General features: G+C 37.5%; 3 protein-coding genes across 6 annotated transcripts in view; 1 reads left to right on the forward strand and 2 right to left on the reverse strand.

Annotated features, from left to right (window-relative positions):
* The window catches only part of specc1 (sperm antigen with calponin homology and coiled-coil domains 1), a 175,474-nt gene extending 170,501 nt beyond the window's left edge, over positions 1 to 4,973 (reverse strand). For 3 of the 4 annotated variants that reach the window (XM_067437984.1, XM_067437981.1, XM_067437985.1), the window contains exon 1: positions 4,816 to 4,973. The gene's annotated coding sequence lies outside the window, so the exon portion shown is untranslated. Of the gene's footprint in view, positions 1 to 4,807 lie in introns of all 4 variants that reach the window. The other variant, XM_067437982.1, reaches the window with a different exon arrangement.
* A 562-nt stretch (positions 4,974 to 5,535) lies between these two features.
* On the forward strand, positions 5,536 to 18,569 carry timm22 (translocase of inner mitochondrial membrane 22 homolog (yeast)). The gene is made up of 4 exons (XM_067437987.1): positions 5,536 to 5,837; positions 6,166 to 6,362; positions 17,948 to 18,020; positions 18,119 to 18,569. Exons 1-4 carry the CDS (start codon positions 5,579 to 5,581, stop codon positions 18,193 to 18,195), a joined length of 606 nt encoding a protein of 201 aa, XP_067294088.1. The 5' UTR covers positions 5,536 to 5,578; the 3' UTR covers positions 18,196 to 18,569.
* A 1,526-nt stretch (positions 18,570 to 20,095) lies between these two features.
* tlcd3a (TLC domain containing 3A) overlaps positions 20,096 to 23,979 on the reverse strand; it is a 46,908-nt gene continuing 43,024 nt past the window's right edge. The window contains exon 5 of the mRNA XM_067437988.1: positions 20,096 to 23,613. Coding sequence (XP_067294089.1) covers positions 23,293 to 23,613 — 321 coding nt within the window. The 3' untranslated portion in view covers positions 20,096 to 23,292. The remainder of the gene's footprint in view (positions 23,614 to 23,979) is intronic.

The following is a 23,979-nucleotide window of genomic DNA, read 5'->3' on the forward strand; positions in this document are numbered from 1 at the left end:
AAAAAAAATCACAGTGTAGAGATGTAGGCTTTTAAAGTAGCTGGAGCATTTTTGATTACTCGCATCTCGCCTCCCTCTGCCATTGTATGCTACCACAAAAAAGCATGTACGTGACAAATGACGTAAGAAAATAATCAGTACATTATAACCGGTGCATCGAAGAAAGAAACTATTCATTTCAACACCCCTAATAATCTCATTAAAAGACTTCAGTCACCACTGTTTTCAGACAGAATTGACAGCATGCTGATCATCCCTATTACTAAAATAAATGCACTGAAATCAGTTCTCTTCTAATAGTCTCATTGATTAGACCAGAGATGTGACATAGTGTGGTGTTGTGGAGGGATTTGCGATGCTGAGCAATGTAAGCAAAATCCTTAATGTAATGTAATTTCCTTTTACACATACACTCAAGCAACCACACACAGCCATCCCTGGAACAGCCTTAACAACGCTGGTGAGGATCTACCAGGTCAGGGTCAACAGGAAGGTATGCAACATCATTAAGGACAGTAGCCACCCTATTAAGCATAACCTATTACAGAAATAACCTATTACAGAAATAATAAAATAAATAAATATTGGTTCTATATATCGGTTATCGCCACATAAACATACAAAAAATCGAGTGGTTCAGAGCAGTCAAACACTGATTCTTTCATTCCTTGTTTTCGTTTGTATTGTGTGAAACATGATGGTAGTATACATCTTCGACACACAGCTCTTTACAACACACAGAACCATGGCTAATCGCACAGTAAATCCACTACATAATTTGCCGGCTGCAACTCTGCATTATCTGCAAAGACACAAACTTAGTACCGGTTGCATTGGAAGTTACCTATTTGAGGACTACTTTCAGGCACTGCGTTATATCATCGCGCCGCTGAACCCATGGTACGACTGGAAAGTTTCATAATTTTTACGCAGGAATGAGAAAATAGGTCCTATCTATATCTGTATAAAAGTCAAATTTTTTTATTTTCTGTTGGTCTTAGTACACAATCTAACTGCAGAATAGTCAAGTTTTAAATAGGAAAAATATTATCTTTGAAAAAGTAAAGTCTTTTTTAAGTAAAGGTCATTTTTGAGACCGATGATAATGGACTAATATGATTCAATGATGTATGCTAAGCTATGCTAAAAGTGGTCCCGCCAGATACAGAGATCGGCTGAATGGATTCAAAAACGTTAAAACTCAACTGTATAACTCTAAGGGACTTGGAAAATGAGCCTATTTTCAAAAAAAGTGGAGTGTTCCTTTAAGTATTGATCTAAACAGTGATTATAACAAAGTAAAAAATAAAAAAAAGCATGACACTGAAAATCACAAACATGACACTTGTTAATACAATTATTTTATGAATGCAATTTATTAATATATCTATCTCAAACAAATAAAAAAATGTAAAGTTCCAAAGTATCCAAAAAGCTCTACATTAATTTTAGAATTGTAAAGATGGCATCAGTTAAGCTAAACTAGGCTATTTAAAAAAGTTAGATATATATTACAAAAATAAAACTTTTAGGTTACAGCTTCATCTGTCTCTGAGGGGGGGGGGGAAAGATCACAGATTTGATTTCTTTGATCGATTTGATGTTATTGAACTCTGAAACAAGACCGAATATGAAAATGGCTGCATGTTCAAGGCTTTTGTTAAAGATTGTTGCTATATGACCGAACCTTTTAGCTACTGTCAATCTTTTTAATGGATACTAACATTTTCAGGACAATTGCACTGCACTGTTGTCCACACACATAAGCTTCATCATAAATGCAGATGCAGTCCTATCAGACAATATGGCCCACTTCTCTGTGATCATCTAATTAATATTTCTTAATTTAGTAATAAGCCTTTTATTTGGGAAATATTAGGTAAATTTCAATCTTCCCATTACTCTCTGCATTTTACAAATTATTTGGGACGTGAAAGATAAATAATTTGTGATATAAGGGAAAATATGTATGGAAACATCTTGAGGGCCATTTTTTTTTTTTTTTTTTTTTTTTTTTTGTGAAACCAAACTTTTGCAACAATGCAGTTTTTTAGGGATTTCACGTCATCACGCACACCATTTTATCGGGTAAAAGGGCCAATTCGATGAAAACAAGCTAGAGACCACAAAGTGCGCAATCTTTTTTTAATGCATATTCACTTTGTCGATAACAAAACATTGGATGGAAACATTGGACAGACGATCCCTCACATGTCCTAGTTCCTTGGTTAAAATTTAATGCAATTTTCTCACAATTTACATTTAGTTGAAAACATTTGGGATAACATAAGTACTCAACTGAACAAAATATATAATACTGGCCTAGTGGTTTTTGGATATTTTACTGTAAAAATCTTTCTTACATATTGCAAGAAATCTTCAATAACAAAATATGACTGGTCAATCTAAAGGTGAGTAAGGACAAAACTATCTTTTATTTGACTGAAAGGCACAAAATGCAAAACAATGCAGGTGCATTTTACTTATAATTTATCTAATCTAGGGCTGTCACAAACTACATTTTGGTAATCGAGTAATTATTCAATTATTTTGACTATTAACTGAGTAATCGGATAATATGGTATTTTTTGTGGTCATAAATCTAGGCCTAAGCTTATCTTAGAATCTAGATAACCTGCGCTAAATAAAGTTGTGTGATTTACTAAGTTTCACTTAGTAAGTAGAGTGTAGAGTGTGTATGAAGTAATGTGTGGCTCATACTGTTTACATGAGTTGGCGGTGTATCACGTTTTGGCGGTGAATTTGATGGTTTTACGTCATCAAATTGCGATTGGTTTCATAATTTCATCATCAAATTTAGTGACTACCGATCAAATCACAAATCACAGAATTATAGTGACTTTATCTGAATGTGTGTGCTTTTGTTAGAACAATGAGGATAATGTGTCCAGGAAACTGGGATGTATAATGTCAATGCTTTCCTAAATGATCAAAGATATACTTAATTGTTTTGGATATACTTTAATTACCAGTCAAGGTCTATATGGCTAATAAAAACACCTCAATTACAGATGGATTAAAGGTTTCAAGATGCCTTAACTGCTGGTGTAACCTCACAAAATGCTGCATCTCACAAAAACACTCAAAGACATTTAATCATATCATTTGAGACAGCAGGGGTTTTATTCTGATCAGACTGCTGCAGTATAGACTCGTAGAGATGCAGAGAGCTCTATGTAGGGCAGTGTGTTCTAGAGAGCTTAGCTGTCTATGCCAGAGACACACTTGCTATTTCCTTCGATGGTTTACCCAGAAAAAAACATGAGGCTGTAATTACCTACAAATAGCTAGACACTGGGTGATTTAGGCTGATAGGCTGTTTTTAGCTTTATTTTGGTTGGTGAAAGGAGAAGTATGAAAGTTTTCAAATTAAAAATGACTTGTTTTCCAAAGGGGTTCTTTTAATCGATGTGAAATCTGATGTGTCACTGGAGGACTGACTACGCCCAGCACTGATTGACTTGATTGACTTATGAAGATGCAATAGAAGTCTAAACATTTCCTCTGGAAAGGGCATGTGTAGATCAGTTATATTTTTAGATTGTATGCAAAGCTGTAGTTATGAAAGCTGATTCACTCTGACACTCAAAAAGTTATGGACGGCTACATTATGTTTAACATTATAAGTTCCAATATAGAAATAGTTGCATGCCAAATGGGTAAAAGATCCCTTTGCTTAAAAGTTTTCATACATTTACATTATAAGTTCCAACCATAAAGAACAATACAAAACTAATCAATATGGCTAGAAAATAAAATAACCAACAGTATTAAGTTACTTCAGTCTCTTTAATGTTTTCAACTGCGCTGTTAATTAATAAGAATAAGTACAAGTAAAAAGCAGCTTTGTGGCCATATCATATTTTGTGTGAGCACTTAATAAATCTTTGGACATCTATTAAAATTCAGCAACTTCTCACAGATGCCCATAGCAAACACAAGAATGTTTGTCACAGCTGCACAATAGAGCAACTCTAACCAAACATAAATTGTGAGAATAGTGGAGGTGCTTCAAAACACAACTAACTACTGTATTTTCTATAAATTCTAGACCTATTGAATGGACGGAAATATGTGTTCATGACATTATCGGAAAACATCAACACTGCATGTCAACATTACATCACAAGTAACGTTATACCACAAAAAGTCTTATAGACAGAAAGTCAATAATTCGTGAGACCCTCTTTCGAAATCCCGAAAAGCACTGACACACACAGGCAGATTTTTCATTAAAATTAAGTTGGCCATCAATTCTGAAAACTCTACATCTGAACAATCTTAAAACTGAGACTTTTCACTATGCAGTTCCCTTCATAAACATGTAGAATCGTTCAAAACACTTTCAAATAAATTAAATGACATGTCAAATCCCGTCACTGCATCTCCGTAGTGACTGGAGCCTCATGTCTCTAGTTCTCACTGATCTCATGATATAACTAACGTTACTGCAGTATCTCACCACACTGACTGTGTCGCTATTCAGAGAAGACATCAAGCGGAAATAATATAAAATAAAACCAATATATGTGAGATTTAAATCGCTATCCTTATGACACTTAAGGGCCGATGAGAAAACCCATCAGCCAGACAGCGGTCACCGTTTAAAACGGCAGCTCGTTCACTCTCGCGCGCAACACGAAAACAACATCCGTTAATAAAAGTGCGGGTAAGTACTGATGACTATAAATGATTTTTTGAAGTGATTAAATAAATGAAACCGAATCACTGCAATGACAATATAGTCTCCGAGATAACAAAAAAAACGACAATGATAAATATTCACCTACTCACCTGTTCCCTGACACCGAGGAGCGCCGCTGGCTGCTGCTACCAACTAAAGATGCTCGAGCGCCAAAACCAATTTCTCCGCCAGGAGGCGCGCGAGACATTTGGTGCAGTGAACGAGGGGCACGCTGGGTATTGTAGTTGGCGTAGTTAGATTATTTTCAAATACAATTTCATATTTATTGATATTGGTATCTAAGCTTCTTGAGAGGATCATAAATAGTTGACGTATATTTATTTATTCAAGATATAGGGAATTAATAATATTGTAAATATGTTCTAAGGGCCGTTAGTAATCATAAGAAAAGTAAATCATTTTAGGATTCAGAACACACACACACACACACACACACACACACACACACACACACACACACACACACACACACACACACACACACACACACACACACACACACACACACACACACACACACACACACACACGCACAAAACGTATTATATAAAACATTCTCAACGTCACAGGACAGTCGTGATAGGTGGACTGCAGTGCGAATGCAAAGGTCACCTCCCTTTCTGTCGAATCTGCACAACAATTGCTATTGTTATTAGAAATGACTATGCAAATGTCTTGTGAGAGGAACACACATACATTTATAGAGTATTTACATGACTTAATCATTTACATTAATAATCAATTTGTGTTTTTTCTCGTTTGTCGTATAAATGTTGACGAATGTGCTCTTGTTCAACGTCCGCGTAACGTGACCTGAACGTGACTGAAACATGCTTCGTTTTGGTTACCAACATGGCGGCGCCCGTAAGGAGCACGGATGCATCATTCTCAGTTACTGCAGGTCAACCTGCAACTATTTCATCTGCGGAAAATGTTCCACTACAGTATAGTTTTCTTTTGGATCACCTTATTGGTGACAAAAGACAGATTAAAGACTTGAATCCGACCGTTATGGGGGCTTTACCGAGTCCTCAGAAAACAGAGGAGCAGAAGATGATCGAGAGGGGAATGGAGAGCTGCGCGTTTAAATCTCTGATAGCCTGTGTCGGAGGTATTCTATTGATAGACATTTAACACGTTTTACACTGGTTGTATAGTTGCCTGATCAAATAAATGTGCTGTCATGTTTGACCGTTCAAAAGTTTATCAATGAACACAATAACTCAAATGTAGGGCATACTGTGATATATTCATACTAAAATACCGAGTAATGCAAAGCCATTTAATACATTGCAATATTTATTGAGTTGCACAAATAATTTATATGTGGAGGATAATTCATATGTGAGAGGTTTTGTGATAAGAAAATTCAATATCAATATATATTTTAATTAGAATCAAAATCAACAGCTCTAATTCAGCATTCCTCTTTCCTTTAGGGTTTGTGTTGGGAGGTGCTTTTGGTGTCTTCACAGCCGGAATAGACTCTAATGTTGGTCTTGATCCCAAAGACCCCTTAAAGACCCCCACAGCCAGGGAGGTGCTGAGAGACATGGGGCAGAGAGGAATGTCATATGCTAAAAACTTTGCTATTGTTGGTGCAATGTTTTCATGCACGGAGTGTCTCATAGAATCAGTGAGTAACATTACTATTGTCTTATTTTGTCTGTCAGACTACATTCCATTGTGTCATCATCTCCTTTTTCGCTAATTAAATAAACACAAGTTGGGGATACTCCAATTTCGATAAGTTATTCAACTAAATATCCAAATAAAATTAATTTATTAGGTCTTAATTAATTGTATAAACTTTAATACTGATATGCCAACGTTGTCACTATATGATAAATTAAAATAAGCTGATAACATCACTGTTTTCTCCAGAACAACTGTACAGCTGAATCAAATTTTGTTGCAGTATTGTCCTGTTTAACACTGTAAAGCTGCTTTGAAACAATCTTCATTGTAAAAGCGCTATATAAATAAAGTTGACTTGACTAGTCTCGCATAGCCAGACTAGTTAATTTAACATCCTTCATCAGACTGACGGCAGAAGGTTTAAAGGTCCCATTCTTCGCATGTTTTCGAAGCTTTGAATATGTTTACAGTGTGCAATATAACATGAGTTCATGTTTCGGGTGTAAAAAAAACACAGTATTTTTCACACAATTTACTTATCTGTACACCGCTGTTTTTTTTGTCTGTCCTAAAAACGGCCTGATGATTTCCTTGTTCTATGAAGTCCCTCCTTCAGAAATACGTAACGGGATAGTTCTGATTAGGCCAGCGCTTCCCGCGCTGTGATTGGACAGCAGCTTAGCACACTTTGCCCGGAAAGGTCCCACCTCTTACCATAACGCGCTCAATGTTATTGCAAAAATGTCTATATTGCCTTATCAATTTAAGCCAGAATCAGACCCGGAGAATATCGAAGAGGATCGATTACAACCTACTCAGGAAAGACTTTTGCTGGATGTTTCAGAATGGTAAACTGTCTATTCAGTAGTTTAAACTGATCATTACATACACCAACAATCGATGGTGTCTGAATGAATTACTACACTTTTATATGCTAAGTTTTTCGGATTAGTTTCAATTACCATCTAACGTTAGTTAACAAAGCTAAACAGAGTTGCACTTTGTGTCATGAGTTACATAAACTGTTAAACGGACCAACTTAAATAATAAAATACACTTACCGGTTGTGGCTCATAAACAACGCCTTCTCCAGACAAAGAGGGAACTGCGTCATCTTTTAAGAATAATCTTTCTGCGAATCCGGCATTAAACTGATTGAGATTGAGGAAGCAGTCCTCAGCAAAATGTGCTGCAAATAGTTTTAAATTATGATTATAATTTTCCGGAACTGAGTTAACCATAAACTGTAGCCATTGATCTCTACGTACAGTGTCTTTGGGAAGGCTAAACAAAGGTGATTTGACTTCGGGATGAAAATAACAGCGTTTCAATGGCATGGCGACAAACACACTCTACAAAAACAACGCTTCCTATTCTCGACCTGCGAGAGCAAAAGGACAATGCCCCCGAATTTGCGTGTTCTTGTGGGCGGAGGGTTCGTCAACAAACGGTTTTAGTTGCGTCATTAAAGCAGGAAGTGCAGGGGTGTAGCCCAAACCGGCCCTTTGCTGTAGGCTTTGAAAGGGAACTTCTGTTAAATAAAATATCTCGCTTGGCATTGAACTTTGAGCTTTATAATTTTACAGGTATTATTTAGGCTCTAACAGCAACATTACACACTAACTAAAGTTTGAAAGACGGAATCGCAAAGAATGGGACCTTTAAAGTCTCATTCATTGTTTCCCATACATAGACTAATTTGTAGCGGTCTGCCACAGAATCAACACCGGCCGCCACATATTGCATTTCCTTATTTATTTTTTTACGCTATTTAAAAGACGCACGGAACATATTCATTTAGCTGTATTTCCTTAGCTCTGCCTCCACCTCTCGCGTGTCTCACACACACACACACGGTGCGTTGCATTCGACCGTAAGTCTCAGGGTTGCCAACTCTCATGCATTTGTCGTGAGACGAACACATTCAGGCTCTGTCTCATCGTGTCACTGCCCAAGAAAATCCAAATTGTTTTTGATATGAAAGTCTAAGCTTTACATTTTAATATGAAATTCCAACAACAATAGCGTTTTGGCGCACTTAATATGGCATAACAGTTAAAACCAGAGCCGTAGAATAACAGAGGTGCGACGTGTTCATCTCGTGATCACGGCGCTCTCAATAGTTCTAAACAGCTGTGTCAATACATTTGAATAGACAACAGCTTCATTATACAGGTATTTGCAGCAATTTTTGGTAAACAGTACAGCATGATGTGCATTGATTATTACATTAACCACATTTACAGTATAATTTTAAAATGGAGAGTCATGGAGATGCAACATTGTAAACATTATGCTCTTCTTGTATTTCGCCCAGAGGTATTCCTTACTATCATAGTCAAAAGTGACCGTACACTAGGGCTGGGTGATATGACGATATTATCATATATCGACGATGTCTCGCAAATATCTCGATATCGATAACGGTCAGTGTTATCAGACGATAATCGACAGTATCATAAAAATGACGACGGATAAACTCACAGGACAGTGCGTTGCCAAATACATTATAAATAGTAGTTACCATATACTCACCTTTTTAGTGTTTTTGATGCATAACTACAGTAGCCTATATGTGTTAAAGCAAAACATTGAATTATGGATAAGACGTTGGTTGTATTTTCATTAGACACACACAAAGAGAAGCACGTTGGCTTGGCTAAAGGTTTTAAACCACTCTAAAAATATTATTGGCTATTAGGCTAAATTATAAATATAATAACCTATTAATAATACAATCATTAATCAAGCATGGAAACCTGGAAAACATTTAAAATAGCCTACTTACGCTAAAAATAAAACGAGAGAAACCTTTGGGGGGAAAAAGTAGTTCAACCTTAAACGGTTGAAAATGTGGATAAAAGCTAACCATAGGCCTGTATTTTAAATACTATAAAATAAAGGTGTTAGAATAAAATTATTATAATATAAAAAAATAAAAATAAAAAATATTAAAGTGATGCGCGTTAAACTCACAGCTCGTGCAGTGATGGAGCGCAGTAGCCTATTCTGAACAGAAACGCATGTTTCTGTGAACACTGCACTTTGCTTAATTAAATATTTTAGTTTCAAATCATTTTGTTTAAAAGTGGACATTTTAAGCTTTCTATACTCATATTTCTCATGTCTGTGAGGCAAGTAGCCTGCTGCATTTCGGTTTAATTATGAGACGCGCTCCAGTTCATGAGCAATGAAAGCGATCACTCCGCCGACTTTGTAATGATTAATCTTACATCTTTAAAGCGCTATATAAATGCAGTCCATTTAATGTCTGCTATTTGCTTATTATTTATTAAACCCAGGCAATTGGCCAAAGAAACCTTTATTAAAATTAAGATACAATTTAAACAAAACGAAAGAATGCTTTCTACAAAACAAAACTTAATATAAAACTAAATATAACCACCAAAATCATTTCGGACTCGCATCTTTGCACTTATCATAATCAGATGAAATGTAAAAATAATATTATAATAGGCCTATTCAAACATATGCAAAAAGAAAGTAAACAAACATTGTTTAATGGCTACAACAAAGTGAGCTACAGATAAATGTCTGAGCTGGATTTGATTATTTTACTGGTGAGCGGTTCATGAGCACACCTGCGGATTATTGAGCTGAGTCAAGTCAAGTCAGCTTTATTATACAGTGCTTTTCCAATGACAATTGTTTCAAAGCAGCTTCAATATTGCAGCAAAATTTGATTTGGCTGTACAGTCGCTCTGGGAAAACAGTGATGTTGTCAGCTTAATTTCATTAATGTTGGTTTTAACATAAGTCACACCGGTCCGCTTTGCTCATTACAGGCTTGTTCTCGTCAGAATGCCCACGTATTAAAAATGGTCAGGTGTCAATTGGTCTCAAGCTCATAATTACAGTTAATGTGTCGGGCCGGGCAAGGCTCAGACACAATGTGCACAGGCTCGGGTAGGGTCGGGCTTGATTTTTTTGAGCCTGATCTAAGCTCCAATTGACATTTAAGGTGTCATTGCTGGTCGACCACATATCCGTCGTCTTTGAGAAGCGGCTGCAGAGCGGGGCTCAAATGAGACCACTACTGCTTGGTGGTTATATGGCTGTGGAGATTAGTGGTCTGCGCATCTTTAACCTTTACTTTTTATTTTATTTTGCACAGCCTGCAGATAGCCTCTGTTGGACCAGCTGGTTCACCATTTGCATTTGGTTTAAATCCATAATACTTTTACTACATTTTTACTAATAAAATTAATCGTATTTTAATCGTGATACCGATATCTGCTTCTGTCGGTTGATTTCAAATAATCGTCACGATATTGGCCCTCTCGTTATTTATCCCTAAAACGTTTTTTTCTTTGGGGTTTGCGTTGAAAACGAGCTTCCACTAGCAGTCATGCTTGTTGTTGCCAGATTCAAAGAGCTTAAATCCCCTAAATAGAGCTTTTCTCCTTAAAAGCAAGCGGCATCCTCCCGCGATCTCTTGAAGCCAATACGGAAGTAATGTTAACTGCAATTCATGACATGCTCCAGAAAGGAGATGAATCTTATTGAGCCCCATGTTTAAATTCCCAACTTTACAGCAGTAAAAAGCATGTTTACAGCCTGGTACAAATTGTGGTTTTTGCCTATACGGCTAATTTTGACCTTCATGACAACTGTGAGGGGGATGAATTTTTTTATAACTCATTCGTTTACGTTAGATAAAACCTTAAAGTTATGCATAACTAAGGGCGTGATTACTTTGCGTGACAGGAGGATAGCCATTAATCCGCCGTCTAAAGTCATTGCGTCACCTAAGCTCTGCCCACATACCGCCCTTTTGCCCATTTTCTGTTATCCGCGAGTGATGTGCAATGACTTGCTCGCAAGATGACAACGCCCAGCTCTTCTCTACTTTAAGCTTCAGAACGGCTTATCGGAATCCTATGGGTGACGTCATGGACACTACGTCCATATTTTTTTACAGTCTATGCTTAAAAGTATATACTTTCTTCCTGGTGTTTCACTTAATCAGTGCAATCTGGCAACCATCTGAATGCGCTTCCTCTAAAATGCGGAAGGAGTGTTGATGATCTGAAAACAAACACATGCGCTGGAGTTTAGCGATCTCCACAGCGAAATCCTGCTTCAATGAAAGTGTCATACAGCCAGTCTTTGTTTCTTCACAAGACAATTGTGCTATGTGTGTGCCTAAATCTGCCATGATCAAACCTTCAGCGACGAATTTAATAAAATGCACATACGGATCTCCACCTTACTGTTTGATGAATAAACGCACCTTTGCAACCGATGTGACAATTCAATCGGGAAAATTAACATTATTTAGAACTATTGGAAATAATATTATGAGTTTCGCCATTTTATATTTTGAAGTTCCTAAAGGTTTTAGCAGTTTCCACAATGTCAATCAGTTGAAAATGATATCGCCTCTGGTAAGTTCCAAAACGCAACATGAATATGTGAAAAAAGGCTTAACGTACCTTAATTAACGAAGACAGTGTTATTAACAAACCACAAGTAGTGAACACCATACTAATAAAGCATACTATGTACAGAAAACAGATGAGCCTTGAATATGAATGCAACGCGTTTAATTAAGTATTTTCCTCCCATAAAGAAAATGGTTAACGTGGCTTAATGTAGGCTACAGTGACATTAAAAGACCAAACTTAGTAAACATTAAATACTAATAAAGCATACTATACAGAAAAATTGGTTTGTTGAAGAATTTTATCTTTTAATATCACTAGTAGGCTATATTGTGACGTTAAGCTTTTTCTTTATAGCTGTTTTCTATGGGAGGAAAACACAACCTGTTATTAAACGTGTTATGTTCATATTCTGGCCTCAACTGTTTGCTGTACAGTAGCCTATGGTTTATGGTTTTTACAAAGTTTAGTCTTTTAATATGCCATATTAAGCATTTTTCACGTTAAGCATTTTAGAATGTCCCTAGCCACAAATGTTTTTTCTATCATTGTTCTTTGCTGTAAAGGTCCCGTTCTTCGCGTGTTTTCGAAGCTTTGATTATGTTTACAGTGTGCAATATAACATGAGTTCATGTTTCGGGTGTAAAAAAACACAGTATTTTTCACACAATTTACTTATCTGTACACCGCTGTTTTCTCTGTCCTAAAAACGGCCTGATGATTTCCTTGTTCTATGAAGTCCCTCCTTCAGAAATACGTAATGAGTTCTGATTAGGCCAGCGCTTTCCGTGTTGTGATTGGACAGCAGCTTAGCGCACTTTGCCCAAAAAGGTCCTGCCTCTTACCATAACAGGGAGATGCAAGCGCTGAATGCGCGCTCTTCTCCACGTGGGAGAGCAACAAGACCACGCCCCCTATTTTGCGTGTTCTTGTGGGTGGAGGGTTAGTCAACAAACGGTTCTAGTGACGTCATTCATGCCAGAGAGTGCAGAGGTGTAGTCCAAACCGGCCGTTCGCTGTAGGCTTTGAAAGGGAACTTCTGTTAAATAAAATATCTTGCTTGGCATTGAACTTTGAGCTTTATAATTTTACAGTTATTATTTATGGTCCAACAGCAACATTTCACAATAACTAAAATTTGAAAGATGGAATCGCGAAGAACTTGACCTTTAAGAATTTGCTGGGCAATCTGAAGCTGTGTTACAGCACATTGAACGCTCCGAGCGAGCTGTGCTGTGGTAAACATGGAACTTTTCCTTGACATGAAACGGTAAATAATCAAACCAGTGGAAGTAGTGCATTTATCCTTTATTCATGGAATTTTTATTCAGTCAGTCCAGTAGCCTACACTTTAGTTATGTTTCTGTTTAACGTTAAATAAAATGAGGCATGGTATGCTAACTGTATCTTACATAGCTTGCATATAACTTTATCTCGCGGCTCAAGAATTTTGCCTCCTACCTCCTACCGACCAAAATTGGTTTAAAAGTACTTTCTAGACATGGCTTTTTAGATTTTGGAGGGTTAAAATCGCTTTCTCCGCTGTGGTCGTTTTTTCTACTTTTTTCCACTTTTTTTTTTTTTTATTTGAATATTAATTCTCACCTTCGAAATTCTTTTTTTTTTTTTTTTTACATTTCTGAATATACAGTGCCCTCCACAATTATTGGCACCCCTGTTTAAGATATGGTCATGGACTTCTAAAAAGTATCTTCTTTTTTTTTAAAACAACATAAAACCCAAATGCAAAAAAAGAGAAAAATCTAACCTTTCATTTAAAGGTGCACTATGCAACTTTCCGTCCACTGGAGGGCGCATATTCAAAACAAAGGCGTAGTTTGATGACGCCAAGTTTGAGCGCGGTATCTTGGGACATGTGGTCTTCACCTCACAGCCGGTGGAAAATAGGACACGAGCAGAAATCATGTTCATGGATGCGGTTATTAACATTACTATAGTATGAAGCAGAGCAGGACAGAGTGTTGTGGAGCTGAGCACGGCCACTGGAGCGATTGTTATACAAACACACGGCTCGCGAGTACCGGGACTTTTATTATGACGGGACGGGACACAGTACCCGGGCATGCGCACTTCCGCTTTTTCCGGTCATGATTATAAGGTAAAACAGCTCTGTTTATCATATAAGATACATTTAAGTGTATCTAAACTGTGACTTGTTCACACTGCTAAGAGAATAAAATAAATAAAGAATAAAACCAAGGGTAACGCAGATATGACGCGATTGACAGGCGACTCCCTCAAACGCAATGCTGAAACTTCCCGGTCCTTAGTTAAAATAGCAATTTTCTCAAAATTTACAAATAGTTGGAAACATTTGGGATATTGTAAGGACTCAACTGAACAAAATATATAACACTGGCCTAGTGGTTTTTTGGATATTTTACTGCAAAAATACTACATAGTGCACCTTTAAGTATATTACTTTGGTGATGAAAAAAAAAATCACACATTTAGAAGGAAAAAAAATACCTTGAAATCATGTGTCCCACAATCATTGGTACCCCTAACAATTCCTATGAAAAAGTAATTATTTTTTTCTAAATAAATTTTTCTGTAGTCACTAAAGTTGGTCAGGGTGTCTAGGAACTTTTAATTAGTAATTCATGACTTCCTGCTTACCTGGGGTATAAATATGACATGACACAGAGGCCTAATTCCCTTACCCATTGGTCAGCATGGCAAAGACAAGAGAACACACCATTCAAGAAAGGCAGATGTGTGTCGAACTTCGTAAAAAAAATGTTCTAAGCTCACAGTCACAGAATAGCATCAACGAGTTCCCTATCTTGGGGTCATAAAGTCTCCAAAACAACCATCAGATGCTTTCTACATGCCAGCAAGCTGTTTGGGAGGTGGGCAAGGAAAAAGCCTTTTCTCACTAACACTCACAAATGTAAACGCCTGAGTTTGCCAAGCGATACTGGGACTTCAACTGGGATCGTGTGCTTTGATCAGATGAGACTAAGATTGAGTTTTTTGGCAACAAACACTCTAAGTAGGTCTGGCGTAAAACAAAAGATTAGTATGCCGAAAAGCACCTCATGCCCATCGTGAAGTATGGTGGAGGATCTGTGATGCTGTGGGCCTGTTTCTCTTCCAAAGTGCCTTGTTAGGGTGCATGGCATTATGAATGCTTTGAGCTACCAGGACATTTTAAATTACCTGATGGCCTCTGCCAGAAAGCTGAAGATGGGTCGTCATCAGCTGGATAATGATCCAAAACGTGGTCAAATCTTCACAAAACTGGTTCAGCTGTTCTGTTCAGTATGTTCTGCTGTTTGCACAGTAAAATAAACCTGTGAAAAAGTATTTTTTAAGGGGTCACAGATGCTCGTCAGTTTTTATTTTAATGCCAATTCAATATTATAATCTTATCAGTTAACCGCTAATAATCGATAACGAGCATCGGTTGTCGGTCGGGAAAATTAACCGAAATGAGCATCCCTGGTCAAGGACCTTCTACAGCCTTGTCCAGCTCTCCTTGAGTAACTGCATGTCTTCTCGAATCTCCGCGATGCTCTTGAGACTGTGCTTGCAGACAAAGCTAACCTTCTGGCAATGGCACGTATTGATGTGCAATCCTGGAGGTGTTGGGCTGCCTGTGCAACCTCTGTAGAGTCCAGGCATGGCTTCATGATACCATAGTGATGCTGACCCTAGCCAAATGCAAAACTAGTGAAAACCTGTCAGAACAGATGAGTTGGGAAAGAAAATGTCAGTGGCCTCCACCTGTAAAACCATTCCTGTTTTGGGGGTCGTCTCATTGTTGCCCATCTAGTGCACCTGTTTTTAGTTTCATTAACACCAAAGCAGCTGAAGCTGATTACAACCCCCTCTGCTCCTTAACAGACCAGATCAATATCCCGGGAGTTTGACTGACTTGATGCTATTCTTTGATTAGAGTGTTCCTTTAATTTTTTGAGCAGTGTATATCACTGATCTGCACACATTGGCCCTCATTTATCAAAAGAGTGTACACCAAATTTCCAGCGTACACCCAAACCCACGGTGACTGAGATTTATCAATATGGACGTTGGCGTACGGCACGCTCAAATCCTACGCCAGCTCAGGAGGTGGTGTACACACGTTTTGAGTTAGTGAGAAATGCGCAGAAAAACAATTCCTAACACCACAAAACGCACTGACAAAGATATGCTATATTATGACCCACTGTAAAAACAACAACAATAACATAGTAATTGTAAACTTATGTTTATTTTTGTGCAACATGGACTTAAGCATTTGATTTGTAGGCATGTATTCCTCCAGTTGCGAGCGGGTGCGCTTTACCTGACGTTTCAGGGTTAGGCCTGGCAGCTGTGTCCACGGACTAGGACTGAAAATAATTTAGACTGACAAAATAATAAAATTGGCATTCTTCTTCTTTTAAATAATAATAAAATAAATAATAACGAAATTCTTCTTCTAAATAACAATAAACGTCATTAATAATAAAAATCATAATAATAATAATAAGAAGAAGAATCTTACAAATTGTCATGTAATTATTAATGTGAATGGCTGGTACTCCACATTACATCATCACTATTTTACACCACAATACAGCCGAATCAAATTTTGTTGCAATATTGTCCTGTTTAACACTGTAAAGCTGCTTTGAAACAATCGTCATTGTAAAAGCGCTATATAAATAAAGTTGACTTTACTTGACGTGTTTACAGAGCTTTTGATTTTTTTCTCAATACTTCGCATTTTTAAATAAACAATGAAAAAATTATGATGCTCCTAATTAAGTGATAAAAAGCAGTTGTAAATGTTGTACAACACACACATAAAATGTGCAACACTTATTTGTTTTATTTTACAACAAATTATTTGTAATATCTGATCAATTTAAATTTAACATCACACGATTTTGGGGTACGTGAGTTCCGAACAATGCATGATGGGATATGTTTAGCATCGAAATGGTATTTGAGATGGAGTGGGTTTAGTGTGCAAATAAGGGCACTGCACTTTTTATGCTGTATTTTTCTTATATTTTACCTTTATTCCACACCACTGTCTCCACTGTCCTTTGAACAGCTCATTTGCTTCCTGCTTCTATGAAGCCCATCCCTCCGAAAAATGGAATAGTCTTAGATTGGTTAGAGGGCCATTTCATGTATTTTTATTGACTGAAGTGCCAAGCACAGGTTGTCCGGAAACGTCACGTCCCTTACCATTACGGGGAGAAGTCACATCTGAAGTTACTAGCAAGGGTTTATGATGTCACCAACCCGGAAAGAAGCTTGTTGTAGTCCAAACCAGACGTTTTTATAGGCAATAAACTGCCATAACTTTAAAAGACAATAAAAGACAATGAAAGTTTGCATTGACCTTTCAGCGCTGTAACTTTGGAGATACTGTTTATGCTCAAGCAGCAACATTACACACTAACTAATGTTAAAAAAGTAAAATCACATGCAACCACCCCTTTAAGACATGGGACAGTCTTGCGCACTACTTCCTGTCGCGTACACGCACTCTGAAATGGCCAAAACTGCATATGAGGGTATTTGGACAGGGCATTTCTATATCATAGTCTTTGCTTATGTATCAGATGTTCAGCCATCCGTCCATAGGCATGATGTCTGGGGTCTAAATAAACACATTGTCACATGTTGGCAACTTTTAAGTCCTAGGAAGAATTTTTTTTTTTGTAGATTACTGCATATGTATTACCTAAAGGATGTCGTCTTTCAGAACAGTAACCATGATAAAATTGTCAATTAATCCTAGTGCAAAGTAAATTGTTGTAATTTCTTTGACTTTGTAATGCAGTGGTCAGTTTACTGAAATCAAGCTGCCTCAACGATGTATGCGACCTGCAGCCTTTTTACAATGTTTACATTATCTATCCACTTAAATGTCTAGCCATCATATTTTATATACTGATGATGTAGAATATATGAAATGCATTAGTCACCACGTTTGACTAATAAATTCAAATTCAAATAAAATGTACCCGCATTTGCTTCTGTTGCTAAATATTGCTCAGGTTAATATGGAGTAAGGGTGCCACCTAGTGGTTGTATATTTGAGCATTCTTTGTACTCATCCATTCCTTGTATGATGTTTTGTAGAGATTTTTTAAAGACCAATTTTTCAGTACTGAGCTCCTGTAGGAAGAATGATTTTATTTTTCTCTTCTAGCATCGTGGAAAGTCTGACTGGAAAAATGCTGTATACAGTGGCTGTGTTACAGGAGGTGCCATTGGATTCAGAGGTGAGTTTTGAACTTGCTTGGATTTAGATTTGTGGTAATTGTTTAGAACTGTTTTTATTATCCAGACTATATGAATAAGCTGTTGCTCTCTTCATTAGCTGGTCTTAAAGCTGGAGTTCTGGGCTGTGGAGGTTTTGCTGCTTTCTCTGCTGCCATTGAATACTACCTCAGATGAACGTCAGCTTCAGGACTGTGTCCATGTACTGTTGTGTGTTCCACACAGTATAATGGAAGACATTATCATGGGGGACATGTGCAATATTCCTGTCTCCCAGCAATCAAGAGATGTTCCATCCCCCCAGAAGAGATTAGGTTGCTTGAGTGGACCAATAGGACAACAAACTCGAGCAGAAGTTTTGTACAATCTAAGGGTTGTCTTGACCTTTCTTTTTTAGACCATCTGATGATCTGAAAACCTTTTTGTGCAAAACTGTACTAATAATGTCATGCTCTGTGCTGGGTGATGCTCTGAGCGAAGTAAGTTAAAATGTATAGTGTTAAACCTTGTCTGTGGAAAAAAATAAAAAGTGCTATCAAGTATTTATTTAAGTTTGTAGTGTAGTAGGTAATACATTCCTGTTGTTGTTTTTTTTGTTTGTTTGTTTGTTTGTTTTCCAAACCTTTCATATGTTCTGTATGAGTGTTGTGTATGTATCAGTGAAATGTTAACACAGCTTCTTAGTGAACAAAGGCAGCTCAGTTTAAAAGAATTCACCAAATCAGATTTATTTTCTCCAAAGTGGTGTTTGGATTTACAAGTTTCAAGAAAATAAGCTCAATCAAGTGTTTATATTAGTTTCACTCTGTATCCCCTTTCTAAAAGGAGTTCTTAAGATGTCATCCTACAAACAAACAGAAAACTATATATTTATATGAAATCTGATACAATATATGTGTGAAAATCAAAATGTGATCAAAAAATAAGAGGCAGGGAGTGCTAAAGGTTGTGCATTAGGACATCACAATGAAATCATGCTTTGAGGTCGAGCTGACATAGAAAGGAAATGAGTTTTCCTCAGCAGGAAACAGATAATGCAAACATGCTTTCTGGCTATTCCCCAGTTCTCTGAAAAGTTTCCTTTCCCACTGGCCTCTAATGTTTTAATGCTGAACTGAGTGTGGAATGTGTTGGAAGATAAGATGCTTCTCAACCCATGCAAAAATCTAGTCGTAGGTGCGTAACATGGATTGAAACCGGCCAATAAATTGTCCAATTGTCTGTTTCATGAGGAATGGATGTAGTTCAGAAAACTGGGTAACATTATAGACCTTTAGAGTTTAGATTTTCTTTAAATGAGTTCTAACAGTGCAAATATAAAGACAACACAGCAAGTATACAGAACCTCACTTAAAACAATTTAAGACTTTGAAGGACAAAGTTAGCTGTAACAATTTATTCAAATTATACATTAAAATCAAACCTACTAGCATAAAGGGTTAACGTGTACAGTACACTGTGCCTGATAATGCAGAGATTTTTCTTCGTTTTGTGTAATGTACTCTGAACATAAAACAAAAGTGTGAGCAGAGACAGTCACAACCTAAAACACCACCTGCCCAGGGCTGCCGTGCGCTGAGATTGTGTCAAAATCACACGCAACTTTAATACAAGGCACTGTATTTTACGATATTCCAGACAACACACAGTTTGGGGGTAAAACAAGACTTTTATAGATATTATATTTAATATAGCTCAATTGTCTATCCTCAGACTTTTATGCATATATTTGCCTTCATCCATTCCTCCTTTACGTCCATTTACAGAAAACTATAAAGCTCCAAGCAAAGCACCCATCAAACCAGCAAGAGTCAAGTCTAGTTTTGATATGTGTTAAAAATCATAGCAGCTGATAACATTCCTGAACATCTACACCTCTTATTTCTCAACTTCTGTCCTTCTCACAAAACCTGTTAAAAGCATGTCTGGTTCATATGTTAAGTCCATTTCATGACAATTAAGCCATTTTTTATGTTAAACATGTTTTAAATGTCTCATGCTATCTTTACATTTACTTTTGAAAAAAAATGGCTTAAAGTTAATTTTATTTATTTAATTACTGCTTTGGGGATGGACATGTTTTCATCATACTCACCCAGTTTTTAATTAGCCGTAAAACAAAGCAATGTAGCCAAATATTCCAGTAAGAGAAATTCCAGTCTTTCTGCCTGAGCCATAATTACAGCCAGTCCTGTAGAGATCTGATCCTCTGTGGATGTTGAGCAAGGGAAAGGCAATGATGTGGAGTCTCAGACAGTTTAGCTACATGTCACTTGTCTATAAAAAGTGCCTAAGAATCTTTGGTCTACCAAACCCAACAAAAAGTGTTGAAAAAGATATTTTCAATTATAAATGTGTCTTATGTAAATCCTTTTTATTCACAGTCTCATCTTTCATCTCTAAATAATAATTGATAAATGATCATGTCTTTATCAAACCCTGAGCTGAGAGAGGAGGCCTTGAAGACACTAGACTAGTATTTTTTCCACCAAAAAACAACACAAAAAAAACCTTATCAGCACTGCACTATGATTTAAAGGTTAAGTGTGGCATAAAGAAGCCTGTTGGACAGTACATTTAGTGATTTATGGTAATGTTCCATGCATTTTAAAACTGGATATAAACCTGTTCATATATTATAGGTGTACACTACACAGCCAAACGTTTGTGGACATCCCTTTATAATTAACAATAGGCCCCTTATTCAAGTGAAAACAAATCTACACCATAAAATGGCATTCGACAGAATTGTGTGCATCCAACTTTGTTCAACAGTTCGGGAATAATTTAAGATGTTATAGCAGCTAAGGAATGACAAACTCATAATTAATGCCCATTGCTTTGATTTTAAATGCTTGTTTGGTGTCCACATGCTTTCGGGCATATAGTGTATATATTGCATTATGGGTATGTCTTATAAAACACAGTCTAATCTAATCTAAAAAAAATAAAAAAAGAAACTAAAAATTAGAGAAATTAATGTTGTTTTTGAGAAAAACAACCAAGGAAAGCGTTTACATGATGCACTACAAAAAGGAAAAGAAAATGATCAGAAACATAACATGCATTATGACTATTATGGCCAACTCCTCTGCCAAATGCATCCCACCTCAGCAAAACTAAAGAAAGCATAGTGTTGCCATAGACAAGAAGCAGCAGCTTGAAAGACTGCATAGTTAGTTTTTAAAAGTACTAAAGCTTTAGAAATGGAGAGCAAAACATGCATTTTCTCTCTTTCAGTCCAGCAAAGACCCCGTTCAGCCTCCTAAAGAGTGAGCTGGGAGCTTATACACACTGTTACATAAGTCTTCTTTCTGTCTCTCGCACACAAACACACTTGCTAAAGGCAACCTTTAGGTCCAGTTTGTCTTAGAAACACACTAAATAAGAGTGCATGGCTATGTACTGAGCAACTTTTGAATCGGACAGTTCAGCATTTCTGAAAATGCTTAATGGAATCTAGAACTGTTAGTTGCATTAATACGGCATACAGCATTCACTAAATGTATTATGAAAGACGCTGCAGGTTATGTTAAAAGCCCTAGCCCTGAAACAAAGGCTTCTGAGTTCCTTGCTACACTACACAAGCTCTCATGTGCCACAGATTATCCCTACAAATGACCGTAAGCAACAGCAAATCACCCATTTATACTGCACTATTCATCATTATATAAATAAATACAATTATGTATCTACAACTCAAACCTGTAGGCTCAGTTAATAGAAAGATTCATAAAAAAAAAATCATGCCCCACGTCAAGAGCATTTCTCACTTCACACTCACAAGCGCGACACCATTACCAGGGTTCCCACTTCTTTTGACCAGCAAATTTCTGACTTTTTCCATGATTAGAAATCATTTAGTAAGCATAGCAATAATAAAAAGTGTTTTATAGCCAAAAAGATTATTCCTCCGTAGAGCTAAGCATAACTAAAAAAAAAATGATGGAAGGTTACGACGACTGTTCCACACATGAAAATCACAAACATCATTTTCCCAAGACCGTAGGAACCCAGTATTGTGCCCTTTAGATGTACAAAGATCAGTTTTCAGAGTAGATGGCATGCAACTTATCTATCCTTGCCCATGTGTTCACATGAGCTATCCAACTACCCAAAATCCCTTGCTTTGAAGCCCCCTGTGTTATTGCTTTGACTACTGCCTGGAGATGCCTTCGGGCATAATGTGGCCTAAAAGATATGCCAAGCGTTATGTGCTCACTCTTTGTACCCTGCAAAGACCCCATCCCCCTTTAGACTCAAGTCCTGTGTATGCTATTTAAACCAGGGATGAGCAACTTCGGTCCTGGAGGGCCACTGTCCTACAGAGTTTATCTCCAGCCCTTATCAAACACATTCAAGCAAGCTAATCCGATTCTTCCAGATTACAAACAACAACAGGCAGGTGAGTTTTTTTATCATGGTTGGAGCAAAACTCTGCAGGACTGTGGCTCTCGAGGACTGAACTTGCTCATCCCTGATTTAAACAAAGACAGACGCTCAGTATTGCCCCCATGTGGATGGGAAGACTTCAGATTCTCAATAGGCCCGCAGAACCGAAACAGAATTCATTAGCAGCCTCCCGACCATGTGTGGGACGGTGTGTGTTAGAGGAGTGTAAACAGTCACAGCAGGGCAGTGTGTGTGTGCAAACACATTCACAGAACTCTAATGAGCTGTAAACAAGAACAGCAGCACTGCAGCCATGGAGATGCTTACCATGTGAACGGAGCTTTGCGCCGAGTGGGAAGCGATGTAAAATGTCGTTCGAATGTAATCTGAAATACTGTTGGTTTAATCTGATGAATTTATTATAATGGTGGCTATGCCACTCACATAATATTTCCCCTCATTTAAACCAGAATATTTATGTACATATTTATGTACCTTTAAACAAGGGGGAGAATTGAATATATTGGGCAAAAAAAAAAAAAATGAACAGGTAATACCAATGACATTTAAAGACATTAGTCCAAACTGTAACAGATACTCCAATCAGAGAAGGAAGAGAGGGTCTTGGCCCTTGATAACTGACCTAAAATTTGTTCCGTGGAGGTTACTGCAGTAAATCCAGTGGAGCGGCATTGTAATGGTCGAACATGTAAATGTGAGTGTGTACGTGGAATGAAGTAAAGCAGAGGAGAGGTAAATGAAGAGTAGCAATAAGGGTATGTCTAACATGAAGTCTTGGTTGTACTGTAACAGTAGTAGATGCAGTGTCGTAGCCTTCAGCTGTGACGTTGGTTGATTGTTTGTTTTAGATAAAGACCTTCACTAATCAGCCTTGGAGATATCTGAGAGAAGCTCGGGCGAGGACAGCGGAGAGGCCTGGTTCTGAACATCCTGCTGACGCTTGTAGAGTCGGTAGCCTTTACGGCAGAGAAGGACAAACCAGTAGACCTGCGGCGACAGGATGCAGAGGTTGCCCAGGTTGGTGAAGAGCGGCAGATGGAAGGGAACGCTGTAGAGAGGGATGCCGTAGTGGGAGCCGTAGGCCCAATACATGTAGGGGAAGAGTGCGATGCGGAACAAGAAGAAACTCAGCAGCACCATGCCACCATTAACCTTGTGCAGCCAGCATTCCTGCATCCCCAGCTACAGAAAAAGACAGTCAACAGAGAAGAATGACAGGAAGAGAAAGGGAAGATTAGAAGATCCAGGCAAAACGGGGTTAGTTTTAAAGGGATAGTTTACCCAAAAATGAAAATTCTGTAATTTGCTCGCCTTCATTAACAAATTAAGATTTTTTTTTTATGAAACCTCAATGGTTTTTCTCCCTCCTAGAAGAACCTAGAAGTCAAATGTAAATTAATCTGTATGAATTGTGCGTTTTAATAACAGTCATGAAAAGCGATACCATCGCTTAGTATAATGAACAGATTTAATTTTATTCACATTTAAACACATACATAGAGCGTGCCACATATAGTAAACAAAGAAACTCATGTGGGTGCCACACAC

This window comes from Pseudorasbora parva, chromosome 3, assembly GCF_024679245.1.
Source record: "Pseudorasbora parva isolate DD20220531a chromosome 3, ASM2467924v1, whole genome shotgun sequence".
In the NCBI taxonomy this organism is placed as follows: domain Eukaryota; kingdom Metazoa; phylum Chordata; class Actinopteri; order Cypriniformes; family Gobionidae; genus Pseudorasbora; species Pseudorasbora parva.